The 13,003-nt window shown below is 42.7% G+C and overlaps 1 protein-coding gene across 9 annotated transcripts in view; it reads left to right on the top strand.

Annotated features, from left to right (window-relative positions):
- LOC106569568 (rho GTPase-activating protein 12) overlaps positions 1–12,037 on the top strand; it is a 151,322-nt gene extending 139,285 nt beyond the window's left edge. For all 9 annotated transcript variants that reach the window (XM_045694399.1, XM_045694402.1, XM_045694401.1 and 6 more), the window contains 5 exons: positions 374–472; positions 6,595–6,672; positions 8,806–8,940; positions 9,297–9,402; positions 10,272–12,037. In XM_045694399.1, the coding sequence (XP_045550355.1) occupies positions 374–472; positions 6,595–6,672; positions 8,806–8,940; positions 9,297–9,402; positions 10,272–10,443 (590 nt within the window). In that variant the 3' untranslated portion in view covers positions 10,444–12,037. The remainder of the gene's footprint in view (positions 1–373; positions 473–6,594; positions 6,673–8,805; positions 8,941–9,296; positions 9,403–10,271) is intronic.
- Positions 12,038–13,003: the final 966 nt, after the last annotated feature.

Genomic DNA, 13,003 nt, shown 5'->3' on the forward strand with positions numbered 1-13,003 from the left:
GTATTACAAAGAGCAGTAGGGTTGGGGAACTGTGATAACTTCCCCAGAATCCCCAGGGTTTTTCAACAATCCAGGCTGGAAGAGGAAATAAACAGAACCTCTAGAAACTTCCAACCTGGATTTCTGGGAATCCTGGACAGTTAGCAGATGGTTAGCAGACAAGGGCATGTTGTTTTCCAGTAGCGGAGTACTTTGTACCTCTGTAATAATAACCCTGTTGATATCTGTGTGTCTTAGACCAGGTGTTTGGCTGCAGTCTGAGTGACCTCTGTAATAATAACCCTGTTGATATCCGTGTGTCTTAGACCAGGTGTTTGGCTGCAGTCTGAGTGACCTCTGTAATAATAACCCTGTTGATATCTGTGTGTCTTAGACCAGGTGTTTGGATGCAGTCTGAGTGACCTCTGTCAGAGAGAGAACACGTCCGTGCCAAGCTTCGTCACGATGTGCATCGACCACGTGGAAAACAACGGTAGGTGTGCTTCTCCTGTCTGAATGTGTCTGACTCAGTTGTCTCTTATTGTAACAGTGGTGTGGTGAGTTGAATGTCTGACTCAGTTGTCTCTCATTGTAACAGTGGTGTGGTGAGTTGAATGTCTTACTCAGTTGTCTCTCATTGTAACAGTGGTGTGGTGAGTTGAATGTCTGAATCAGTTGTCTCTCATTGTAACAGTGGTGTGGTGAGTTGAATGTCTGACCCTGGCAACAGAGATTCAAGCCCCGGCTCGGCCGTCGGTCGGTGCCCTTAAATCCTTTTTGTGTCCCTCTGTATCCATCACCCTTTTTCCCCCACCTTTATTTAACTAGGCAAGTCAGTTAACTTCTCTGGGCAAGGTGAGACGTGACCGTCCCACACTATTCAACAGCCAGTGAAATAGCATAGCGCGTTATACAAAACAGCAAAAAATATCATAATTTAAATTTCTCAAACATACGACTATTTTTACACCATTTTAAAGATACACTTCTCCTTAATGTAACCACATTGTCCGATTTCAAAAAGGCTTTACAGCGAAAGCAAAACATTAGATTATGTTAGGAGAGTACAAGCAAGGAGATGTCAATAAAACCCAAAACACAGCTAAATGATGCACTAACCTTTGACGATCTTCATCAGATGACACTCCTAGGACATCATGTTACACAATACATGTATGTTTTGTTCGATAAAGTTCATATTTATATCCAAAAACAGCGTTTTACATTGGCGTGTGATGTTCAGAAAATGTATTCCCACCAAAACTCTCGGTGAATGTGCACATCAATTTACAAAAATACTCATCATAAACGTTGACAAAATACATAACAATTATTTTAAGAATTATAGATACAGTACTCCTTGATGCAAAAGCTGTGTCAGATTTTAAAATAGCTTTTCGGCGAAAGCACATTTTTCAATATTCTGAGTACATAGCTCACCATCAAAGCAAGCTATACAGACACCCGCCAAGTTCTGGGGTCGCCTAAACTCAAATTAGTATTATAAATATTCTCTTACCTTTGCTGATTATCATCAGAATGCACTCCCATGACTGCTACTTCCACAAGAAATGTTGTTTTTGTTCTAAATAATCCATATTTATGTCCAAATACCTCCGTTTTGTTTGTGCGTTCAGGTCACTATCCAAAGGCATAATGCACGAGTGCATTTCGAGACACGAAAAGTCAAAATGTTCCATTACCGTTTGAAGAAGCATGTCAAACGTCGTTTAAAATCAATCTTTATGGTATTTTTAACTTGTTATGGATAGGGGGCAGTATTTTCACGGCCGGATTAAAAACGTACCCAATTTAATCTGGTTATTACTCCTGCCCAGAAACTAGAATATGCATATAATTAGTAGCTTTGGATAGAAAACACTCCAACGTTTCTAAAACTGTTTGAATGGTGTCTGTGAGTATAACAGAACTCAAATGGCAGGCCAAAACCTGAGAAGATTCTGTACAGGAAGTACCCTGTCTGACCATTTCTTGGCCTTCTTTGTCATCTCTCCAAAACAAAGGATCTCTGCTGTAACATTACATTTTGTAAGGGTCCCATAGGCTCTCAGAAGGCGCCAGAACGTTGAATGATGACTTTGCAGCCCATGGCTGAAAAACAGTAGCGCATTTGGATAGTGGTCGATCTGAGAACAATGAGATGGGCGCGCGCATGCACGTGAAGAGTCCATTTTTGATTATCAGTCTTTGAACGAAAACAACGACTCCCGGTCGGAATATTATCGCTATTTTAAGAGAAAAATCGCATAAAAATAGATTTTAAACAGCGTTTGACATGCTTCTAAGTACGGTAATGGAATATTTTGAATTTTTTTGTCACGATACGCGTCCGCGCGTCACCCTTCGTTACCCTTCGGATAGTGTCTTGAACGCACGAACAAAACGCCGCTATTTGGATATAACTATGGATCATTTGGAACCAAACCAACATTTGTTGTTGAAGTAGAAGTCCTGGGAGTGCATTCTGACGAAGAACAGCAAAGGTAATCCAATTTTTCTTATAGTAAATCTGAGTTTGGTGAGTACCAAACTTGGTGGGTGTCAAAATAGCTAGCCCGTGATGGCGAGCTATCTGCTCAGAATATTGCAAAATGTGCTTTCACCGAAAAGCTATTTTAAAATCGGACACCGCGATTGCATAAAGGAGTTCTGTATCTATAATTCTTAAAGTAATTGTTATGTTTTTTGTGAACGTTTATCGTGAGTAATTTAGTAAATTCACCGGAAGTGTTCGGTGGGAATGCTAGTTCTGAACGTCACATGCTAATGTAAAAAGCTGTTTTTTATATAAATATGAACTTGATTGAACAAAACATGCATGTATTGTATAACATAATGTCCTAGGAGTGTCATCTGATGAAGATCATCAAAGGTTAGTGCTGCATTTAGCTGTGGTTTTGTTTTTTGTGACATTATATGCTAGCTTGAAAAATGGGTGTCTGATTATTTCTGGCTGGGTACTCTCCTGACGTAATCTAATGTTTTGCTTTCGTCGTAAAGCCTTTTTGAAATCGGACAGTGTGGTTAGATAAAGGAGAGTCTTGTCTTTAAAATGCTGTAAAATAGTCATATGTTTGAAAAATAGAAGTTTTCGGATTTTCGAGGAGTTTGTATTTCGCGCCACGCCCATCATTGGATATTGGAGCAGGTGTTCCGCTAGCGGAACGTCTAGATGTAAGAGTTAACGTAAAAATGCGATAATATTCCAACCGGACAATAGCTTATTCATTCCAGAAGAAAAAGAAGGAGGGGCGCGCTGTCGGGCTCGCGCATAGCCAAGTCCTTGGTCCTCAGGCAGTCCACTCATTGACTGAGCTCCTATTCTCTGCCCGGTTACAGGAGAATGATGAAAAAACTTTCTGAAGGCTTTTGACAGCCAATGGAAGCCTTAGGAAGTGCAATGTGACCCCACAGACACTGTAGTTTCGATAGGGATTCAAAAGAAGAACTACAATTCTCAGATCTCCCACTTCCTGGTTGGATTTTTTCTCAGGTTTTTGCCTGCCATATGAGTTCTGTTATACTCACAGACATCATTCAAACAGTTTTAGAAAGTTCAGAGTGTTTTCTATCCAAGTCTACTAATAATATGCATATCCTACCTTCTGAGCCTGAGTAGCAGGCAGTTTACTATGGGCACGCCTTTCATCCGGACGTGAAAATACTGCCCCCTACCCTAGAGAAGTTAACTTAGCTTTCGAAGACCTTAGAAAGGCAGGGTAGGATAGATATAGGTCTGTAGCAGTTTGAGTCTAGAGTGTCTCCCCCTTTGAAGAGGGGGATGTCCGAGGCAGCTTTCCAATCTTTGGGGATCTCAGACGATACGAAAGAGAGGTTGAATAGGCTAGTAATGGGGGTTGCAACCATTTTGGCGGATAATTTTAGAAAGAGAGGGTCCAGATTGTCTAGCCCGGCTGATTTGTAGGGGTCCAGATTTTGCAAATCTTTCAGAACATCAGCTATCTAGATTTGGGTGAAGGAGAAATGGGGGAGGCTTGGGCAAGTTGCTGTGGGGGGTGCAGGGATGTTGACCGGGGTAGGGGTAGCTAGGTGGAAAGCATGGCCAGCCGTAGAAAAATGCTTGTTGAAATTCTCAATTATCGCCGATTTATCAGTGGTGACAGTGTTTCCTAGCCTCAATGTAGTGGGCAGCTGGGAGGAGGTGCTCTTATTCTCCATGGACTTTACAGTCTCCCAGAACATTCTGTTTGCAAATTTCTGTTTGAAAAAGCTAGCCTTTGCTTTCCTAACTGCCTGTGTATATTGGTTCCTAACTTCCCTGAAAAGTTGCATATCGCGGGGGCTATTCGAAGCTAATGCAGTACGCCACCGGATGTTTTTGTGCTGGTCCAGGGCAGTCACGCCTGGAGTGAACCAGGGGCTATATCTGTTCCTGGTTCAAATGTTTTGGAATGGGGCATGCTTATTTAAGATGGTGAGGAAAGCACTTTTAAAGAATAACCAGGCATCCTCTACTGACGGAATGAGGTCAATGTCCTTCCAGGATACCCGGGCCAGGTCGATTAGAAAGGCCTGCTCGCTGAAGTGTTTTAGGGAGCGTTTGACAGTGATGAGCGGTGGTCGTTTGACCGCAGACCCATTACGGACGCAGGCAATGAGGCAGTGATCGCTGAGATCCTGGTTGAAGACAGCAGAGGTGTATTTGGAGGGCAGGTTAGTTAGGATGATATCTATGAGGGTGCCCGTGTTTACAGATTTGGGGTTGTACCTGGTAGGTTCATTGATAATTTGTGTGAGATTGAGTGCATCACGTTTAGATTGTAGGACGGCCGGGGTGTTAAACATGTTCCAGTTTAGGTCACCTAACAGCACGAGCTCTAAAGAAAGATGGGGGGCAATCAATTCACATATGGTGTCCAGGGCACAGCTGGGGGCAGAAGGTGGTCTATAGCAAGCGGCAACGTTGAGAGACTTGTTTATGGACAGGTGGATTCTTAAGTAGAAGCTCAAATTGTTTGGGCACAGACCTGGATAGTAAGACAGAACTCTGCAAGCTATCTCTGCAGTAAATTGCAACTCCGCCCCCTTTGGCAGTTCTATCTTGTCTGAAAATGTTATAGTTAGGGATATAAATGTCAGGGTTTTTGGTGGCCTTCCTAAGCCAGGATTCAGACACAGCTAGGACATCCGGGTTGGCAGAGTGTGCTAAGGCAGTGAATAAAACAAACTTAGGGAGGAGGCTTCTAATGTTAACATGCATGAAACCAAGGCTTTTACGGTTACAGAAGTCAACAAATACATAATGTACAGACAAAGGTATGGTAGGATGTGAATACAGTAGAGGTAAACCTATGCACAGAGTGACGATGAGAGAGATAATGTCCCTAGAAACATAATTTAATTCAGGTTAGGTCACCGCATGTGTGGGATGTGGAACTAAAGAGTTAACTAAGGCGTATTGAGCAGGGCTAGAGGCTCTACAGTGAAATAAGGCAATAATTACTAACCAAGACAGCAATGGACAAGGCATATTGACATTAAGGAGAGGCATGCGTAGCCGAGTGATCATAGGGGTCCAGTGAGTGGCTCGGGCCAGAGACATGGCGTTTCAGGCAGCTAGCGGGCCGGGTCTAGCAAGCTAGCAGAAGGGCCTTAGAGGGACGTCGCGACGGAAGAAAGTATTTTGTAGCCCCCTCGTGCTGTTAACGTCTGCAGACCAGTCGTCGTGGATCAGCAGGGCTCTGTGTGGTAAAAGGGTCCAAGCCAATTGGCAGAATAGGTATAGTGGCCAAAGAATTTGTCCGATGGGCCTCTTAAGCTAACAGTCCGATATGCTCTAGACAGCTAGCAGGCCGCGGCTAGCAGATGGGCATTCAGGGGACGTCGCGACGGAGGAGCCAGTTGATAAATCCCCTCGGGCAAATTACGTTGGTAGTCCAGTCGTGATGGGTCGGCGGGGGTCCGGGCTGATTGTCAAAACGGTATTGTAGCCCAAGGAGTGGCTGATGGACCTCTTCGGCTAGCCGGAAGATGGGCCTAGCAATACTAGCTCCAGGCTAATTGGTTCTTGCTTCGGGACAGAGACGTTAGCCAGGAGTGGCCACTCGGATAGCTAGCTGCGATGATCCAGGTGAAACGGTTCAGAGCTTGCGGTAGGAATCCGGAGATATGGAGAAAAATAAGTCCAACTTGCTCTAGTTTGAGTTTCGCTGTGCAGACTGGCGAGAGTTGTCTCGTCTAATGGTAGGTGATGACCGCTAGCAGTGGCTGGCTGGCTACTAGCTAGTAGCTAGTTAGCTGGCTAGCTTCTTTTGGGGTTCTGGTTCAGAAGTAAAGAAATAGCAGATCCATACCACATTGGGTGAGGCAGATTGCAGGAGAGTAGGTTGAAGTTGAGGTTAAGAAAAATTTTAAAAATATATGGGAAGAAAAATATATAAAAAGATAAAGATATATACATGGGATACGACAAGACGAGGACAAAAAGAAGTCTGACTGCTACGCCATCTTGGATCACATGTCCTATGAAAAACAGTAACTAAATATGTAAGGGTATCAGAACGTCGATCTCCTTTATAAAACTGTGAATGGTTGTGTGATGGTGCATGCTCTTCTGTGTTCCTCTGTCTGAAGCTCTGAATGTGGACGGGCTGTACAGAGTGAGTGGGAACCTGGCGGTCATCCAGAAACTACGCTTCGCTGTCAATCATGGTAGGTGCTACTGTCCTCTCTTCACTGTCAATCATGGTAGGTTTTCCTGCTGCTGTCTTCTCTTTTCACTCTCTCTCTCGTCACTGTCAATAGAAAATGGCACCAGAAGAAATGGCAGCAGTTTTACGGGCGCCTAACTAATTGTGTTATTATGTGGGGGTTTTTCGCGTTATTTCTTATTCTGTACATAATGTTTCTGCCACCGTGTCTTACGCCAAAAAAAGCTTCTGGATATCAGGACAGCGATCAGTCACCTCCTTTTTTTCTTCAAGAAGCAGAACGCACAGGATGTACTTCAGACACCCGACAAGGCCGAAATCCCCGTCATTGGCAAGAAAAAGAGATGCAGGTACAGAGGACCCAGGGCGGGGTGCCTCGTAAGGATCCACCGACGGCGAGTGGGAAATCTGCCTTTACCATCAGTATTACTTGCCAATGTACAATCATTGGACAATAAATTAGATGAGGTACAATCACGAGTATCCTACCAAAGGCACATCAAAAACTGTAATATAGATTTTGCCTGCCTGAAGTAGAGTATTTCATGATAAGCTGTAGACCACACTATTTGCCAAGACAGTTTTCATCTGTATTTTTCATGGCTGTTTATTTACCACCACAGACGGATGCTGGCATTAAGACCACACTCAGTCAGCTGTATAAGGAAATAAGCAAATAGGAAACCGCTCACCCAGAGGCAGCGCTCCTAGTGGCCGGGGACTTTAATGCAGGGAAACTTAAATCAGTTTTACCTAATTTCTATCAGCATGTTAAATGCTCAACCAGAGGGAAAAAGAATTCTAGATCACCTTTACTCCACACACAGAGACGCGTACAAAGCTCTCCCTCACCCTCCATTTGGCAAATCTGACTATAATTCTATCCTCCTGATTCCTGCTTACAAGCAAAAATTAAAGCAGGAAGCACCAGTGACTCGGTCTATAAAAAAGTGGTCAGATGAAGCAGATGCTAAACTACAGGACTGTTTTGCTAGCACAGACTGGAATATGTTCCGGGATTCTTCTGATGGCATTGAGGAGTACACTATATCAGTCACTGACTTTATCAATAAGTGCATCGAGGACGTTGTCCCCACAGTGACTGTACGTACATTCCCCAACCAGAAGCCATGGATTACAGGCAACATTCTCACTGAGCTAAAGGGTAGAGCTGCCGCTTTCAAGCTTATAAGAAATTCTGCTATGCCCTGCAATGAACCATCAAACAGGTAAAACGACAATACAGGACTATGATTGAATTGTACTACACCGGCTCCGACGCTCGTCTTATATGGCAGAGCCTGCAAACTATTACAGACTACAAAGGGATGCACAGCCGCGAGCTGTCCAGTGACACGAGCCTACCAGACGAGCTAAATCACGTCTATGCTCGCTTCGAGGAAAGCAAAACTGAGGAATGCATGAAAGCATCAGCTGTTCCGGACAACTGTGTGATCACATTCTCCGTAGCCGACGTGAGTAAGACCTTTAAACAGGTCAACATTCACTTGACGGATTACCAGGACGTGTGATTTGCATTTGCTCGCATTTGCTGACCAACTGCGAGGTGTCTTCACTGACATTTTCAACATGTCCCTGATTGAGTCTTGTATACCAACATGTTTCAAGCAGACCACCATAGTCCCTGTGCCCATGAACACTAAGATCACCTGCCTAAATGACTACAGACCCATAGCACTCAGGTCTGTGGCCATGAGCAATAAGACTGAAATGGCTACCCAATCTATTTACATTATGTGTGTCCCGTTATAGCCTCGCTGCTGTTAAATTCACTGTCTTTTTATTTTTTTATTTTTTTATCTATTGTTTTCCTAATACATATTTATTACTTAATAATTGAACTGTTTGTTAGGGCTTGTAAGTAAGCATTTTAATGGTGTAAGGTGTTTAATTCGGCTCACGTGACAAATAGACTTTGATTTGATCATGGTTGGTACCACTGCTACTGTCCCCTCTCTCTGTGTACTGACAGCCTGAGTATGCATGGACGTGTAGTACACTGAATAACCCTGTGTGTGTGTGTGTGTGTGTGTGTGTGTGTGTGTGTGTGTGTGTGTGTGTGTGTGTGTGTGTGTGTGTGTGTGTGTGTGTGTGTGTGTGTGTGTGTGTGTAGATGAGAAGGTGAACCTGGAGGAAGGGAAGTGGGAGGATATCCATGTGATTACAGGAGCATTGAAGATGTTCTTCAGAGAGCTTCCTGAACCCCTCTTCACATATGGATTATTCCATGACTTTGTCAACTCCATTAGTGAGTACATAATAATCCCATTGGTTTTATTATGAGTACAATAACAACAACAAATACACATCCTGGCTAGTCCATTCTAATAGTTGAATTCTTTACTTCATGTTGTATTAGTGTCCATCTATATTTCTACTCCTGTACGGTGAATGTAGTAAATGTTATATTTATACTTTACTACATCACATTAAAGATTAGGAAATAGGAATCGCCCAGTGTGTTGTTTGAATGTGAAGCCTGTTGTTGTTCTTCCTGCTAAACAGGAAGGGACAAGCTGAAGTTGTCCAATGAGAGAAGCTTTTTTTCGTTATCGGTTGCAAAACATTTTGCTACAGTATTCAGTATTTCTGTTTGCTCAACAGAGATCCCAGACTACAAGCAGCGTGTCCAGTCCATCAAGGAGCGGGTCAAACAGTTGCCAAAACCCAACCAGGACACTATGCAGGTCCTCTTCAAACACCTCAGGAGGTTAGTCAACCTCCACAGTTGACTAAATGACAAAATAATCTTGTTGTGTTAGCTTCATTCATATTGATCCACTGTTTAACTAAGGGTAGGGTTGCAAAATTCCATTAACTTTCCCCAAGTTCCCAGGTTTTCAATGCTATAGCCTCTTGCCCTCAATGTAAATATGAAGTTGTTCTTAATTGACCTGCCTGGTTAAATGAATAAATACAAACTTGTTCTCTCTCCGCTGGGTGATTGAGTTTTATCTATATGATGCTACATTTATAATGATATAGCTGTTAGCTATAATGCTCCTCTCTCTGTCTGCAGGGTGATTGAGTTTTATCTATATGATGCTACATCTATAATGATATAGCTGTTAGCTATAATGCTCCTCTCTCTGTCCGCTGGGTGATTGAGTTTTATCTATATGATGCTACATCTATAATGATATAGCTGTTAGCTATAATGCTCCTCTCTCTGTCTGCAGGGTGATTGAGTTTTATCTATATGATGCTACATCTATAATGATATAGCTGTTAGCTATAATGCTCCTCTCTCTGTCGGCTGGGTGATTGAGTTTTATCTATATGATGCTACATCTATAATGATATAGCTGTTAGCTATAATGCTCCTCTCTCTGTCCGCTGGGTGATTGAGTTTTATCTATATGATGCTACATCTATAATGATATAGCTGTTAGCTATAACGCTCCTCTCTCTGTCCGCTGGGTGATTGAGTTTTATCTATATGATGCTACATCTATAATGATATAGCTGTTAGCTATAATGCTCCTCTCTCTGTCTGCAGGGTGATTGAGTTTTATCTATATGATGCTACATCTATAATGATATAGCTGTTAGCTATAATGCTCCTCTCTCTGTCGGCAGGGTGATTGACCACGGAGAGGAGAACCGTATGACGACCCAGAGCGTGGCCATAGTGTTTGGCCCCACCCTCCTCAGACCCGAGACAGAGACGTGGAACATGGCGGTCCACATGGTCTATCAGAACCAGATAGTAGAGCTCATCCTGCTGGAGTACGAGGGCATCTTTAGGTAGACACCAGAGGGGTGACTTTCCCCTGGGTACTGATCTAGGATCAGTTTCCCTTCCCACACAATCATAACCTTAACCATTAGTGGAGGAAACGCTAAACTGACCCAAGATCAGCATCTCGGGGCAACTTCACCCTACACTGGTGGAGACGGGAGGTGATGTTCACTAGGAATGACACAGAAGCTAACGGGACGAAACGGAGAGGGACAACGTGAACTTGTCCAATAAGAAACACTTGTTTTGGTTTTCCGTTGTCAAATGCTTCGTAACGTTGTGCTGTAATGACTCCAACCCAGGCCTCCTCTCTGAACACCATCACCACCATGATTATGCAGAGCTCTCAACCCAACCCAGGAGAGACCGGTCCAACTCACCTCCCTCTATCCCGTAGTCATTCACGCCTCAGAATCCATCTCCCGCGAACTAAACCTGTAAGACAAGGACTTATTATACACAACCAATAAACCCTAGTTGAGACTCTTAGCAGCAAACATGGAAGATGCTTCCCCCTCCTGCTCCTCTCTCCATGGCTGCTTTTGTGGGACTTTCTGCAAAAGGCAACATCCAATCCTGACTGTCCATTCACTGGATTACTATGGCCATCGTAAATGATCCCTCTCCTCTAAATACAGACTCTCTCTCCTCTAAATACAGACTCTCTCTCCTCAGTGAAGCTGTCCGTTCTACACACTGGCTGTGTCTTACGTGGCTCGCTATTCACTATAAAGTGCACTACTTCTGGCCAAAGGTAGTGCACTATATAGGGAATAGGGTTCCATTTGGGACAAAGTAACTGACTCATGGTTTTTCTTCAGCCATCATACCAAAACTATTCTGCTTCTCTGGTTTTCAGAAGAAATCTTCTCCTATCAGTCAGATTTCAACTTCAAAATACAGAACTGGTCCTCTGACTGGTGGTGAATAAGGAAACCATTAATAAATGAAAGTTCTGTTCAATAATATGTACAGCTGTAGTGTGTTGTGTCAAATGGTACCCTATTCCCTTCATAGTACACTACTTTTAACCAGAGCTCTGATCAAAGGTAGTGCACTATAAAGAGAATGAACAAGGTAACATTTTGGATGCAACCTGTGTGTTGGGGGGGATGGGGGATTGACTGACTGGAAATATGTTGTACAGATGTTTGATAGTAATTATGTTTGACTTGACGGTGAGCGTTAGAGACTTGGGGAAACAATCACTAACGTATTAAGATTCGTTCCATAACGTAGATTGATTGTGTAAAAAAATAATAAAAAAGAATAATTTAGGGTTGAAAAATTCCAGTAACTTTCCTAAAATTCCCAGATTTTTCCCAAATCACTGTTGGGAGGATTCCCTGGATAGTCTGCATATTCACTCCTGATCCAGGGAATATTCCAACCAGGAGTTTTGGAAAACCTGGGGAATTTGGGGAAAGTAACTGTAATTTTACAACCCTGGAACTACTTACTATATGACCTGGGGTTGTGGAAGTTGACCTGTGTTGTGGGTAAATGACACATTTTGAATGTCATTATTTTCCAAACTAACTGCTATTCATGACGTCTTTGTCTAATTGGAATAAAGGCCTCCATTGAGACCCTGTAAAACCTGTGCCACTTGTTTTCTCATCTCTCGTCTGACACCCACACACACACACACTGATACCATAAACAAAAATGTGCACACACTTCCACCATCATTGAAAACAAGACAAAGGTCTTTCAGGTGGGGCTTGTTGATACTGGATTTTATTACATTTGTTTTTTCTGAGACAGCAAATTTCTACTTGACCTTTTGTGATGGAACATTTTATGAAACTATTTGTATACTGACATAACTAATGATTAGAATACATTTTCTTGAAATAATAACACATTAAACCAAAAGGCAAATGTAGATCAGTATAAGTTCAGTCCTTGAAATACACTTATTGGCAATATTATACTGTAGCTACAACATTTGATGAATAAATGCAGATTTTCTCTCAGTCCTGTCATGAATTTATCCTGCTCTACCTGGAAGACTAGTGAGCACTGTGTTGTGTAATAAAGCACCTGGAAGACTATTGAACACTGTGTTGTGTAATAAAGTACCTGGAAGACTAGTGAACACTGTGTTGTGTAATAAAGTACTTGGAAGACTAGTGAACACTGTGTTGTGTAATAAAGTACCTGGAAGACTAGTGAACACTGTGTTGTGTAGTAAAGTACCTGGAAGACTAGTGAACACTGTGTTGTGTAATAAAGTACCTGGAAGACTAGTGAACACTGTGTTGTGTAATAAAGTACCTGGAAGACTAGTGAACACTGTGTTGTGTAATAAAGTACTTGGAAGACTAGTGAACACTGTGTTGTGTAATAAAGTACCTGGAAGACTAGTGAACACTGTGTTGTGTAGTAAAGTACCTGGAAGACTAGTGAACACTGTGTTGTGTAATAAAGTACCTGGAAGACTAGTGAACACTTGTGTAATAAAGTACCTGGAAGACTAGTGAAGACTGTGTTGTGTAATAAAGCACCTGGAAGACTAGTGAACACTGTGTTGTGTAATAAAGTACCTGGAAGACTAGTGAACACT

This window comes from Salmo salar, chromosome ssa14 (assembly GCF_905237065.1).
Source record: "Salmo salar chromosome ssa14, Ssal_v3.1, whole genome shotgun sequence".
Taxonomy (NCBI): domain Eukaryota; kingdom Metazoa; phylum Chordata; class Actinopteri; order Salmoniformes; family Salmonidae; genus Salmo; species Salmo salar.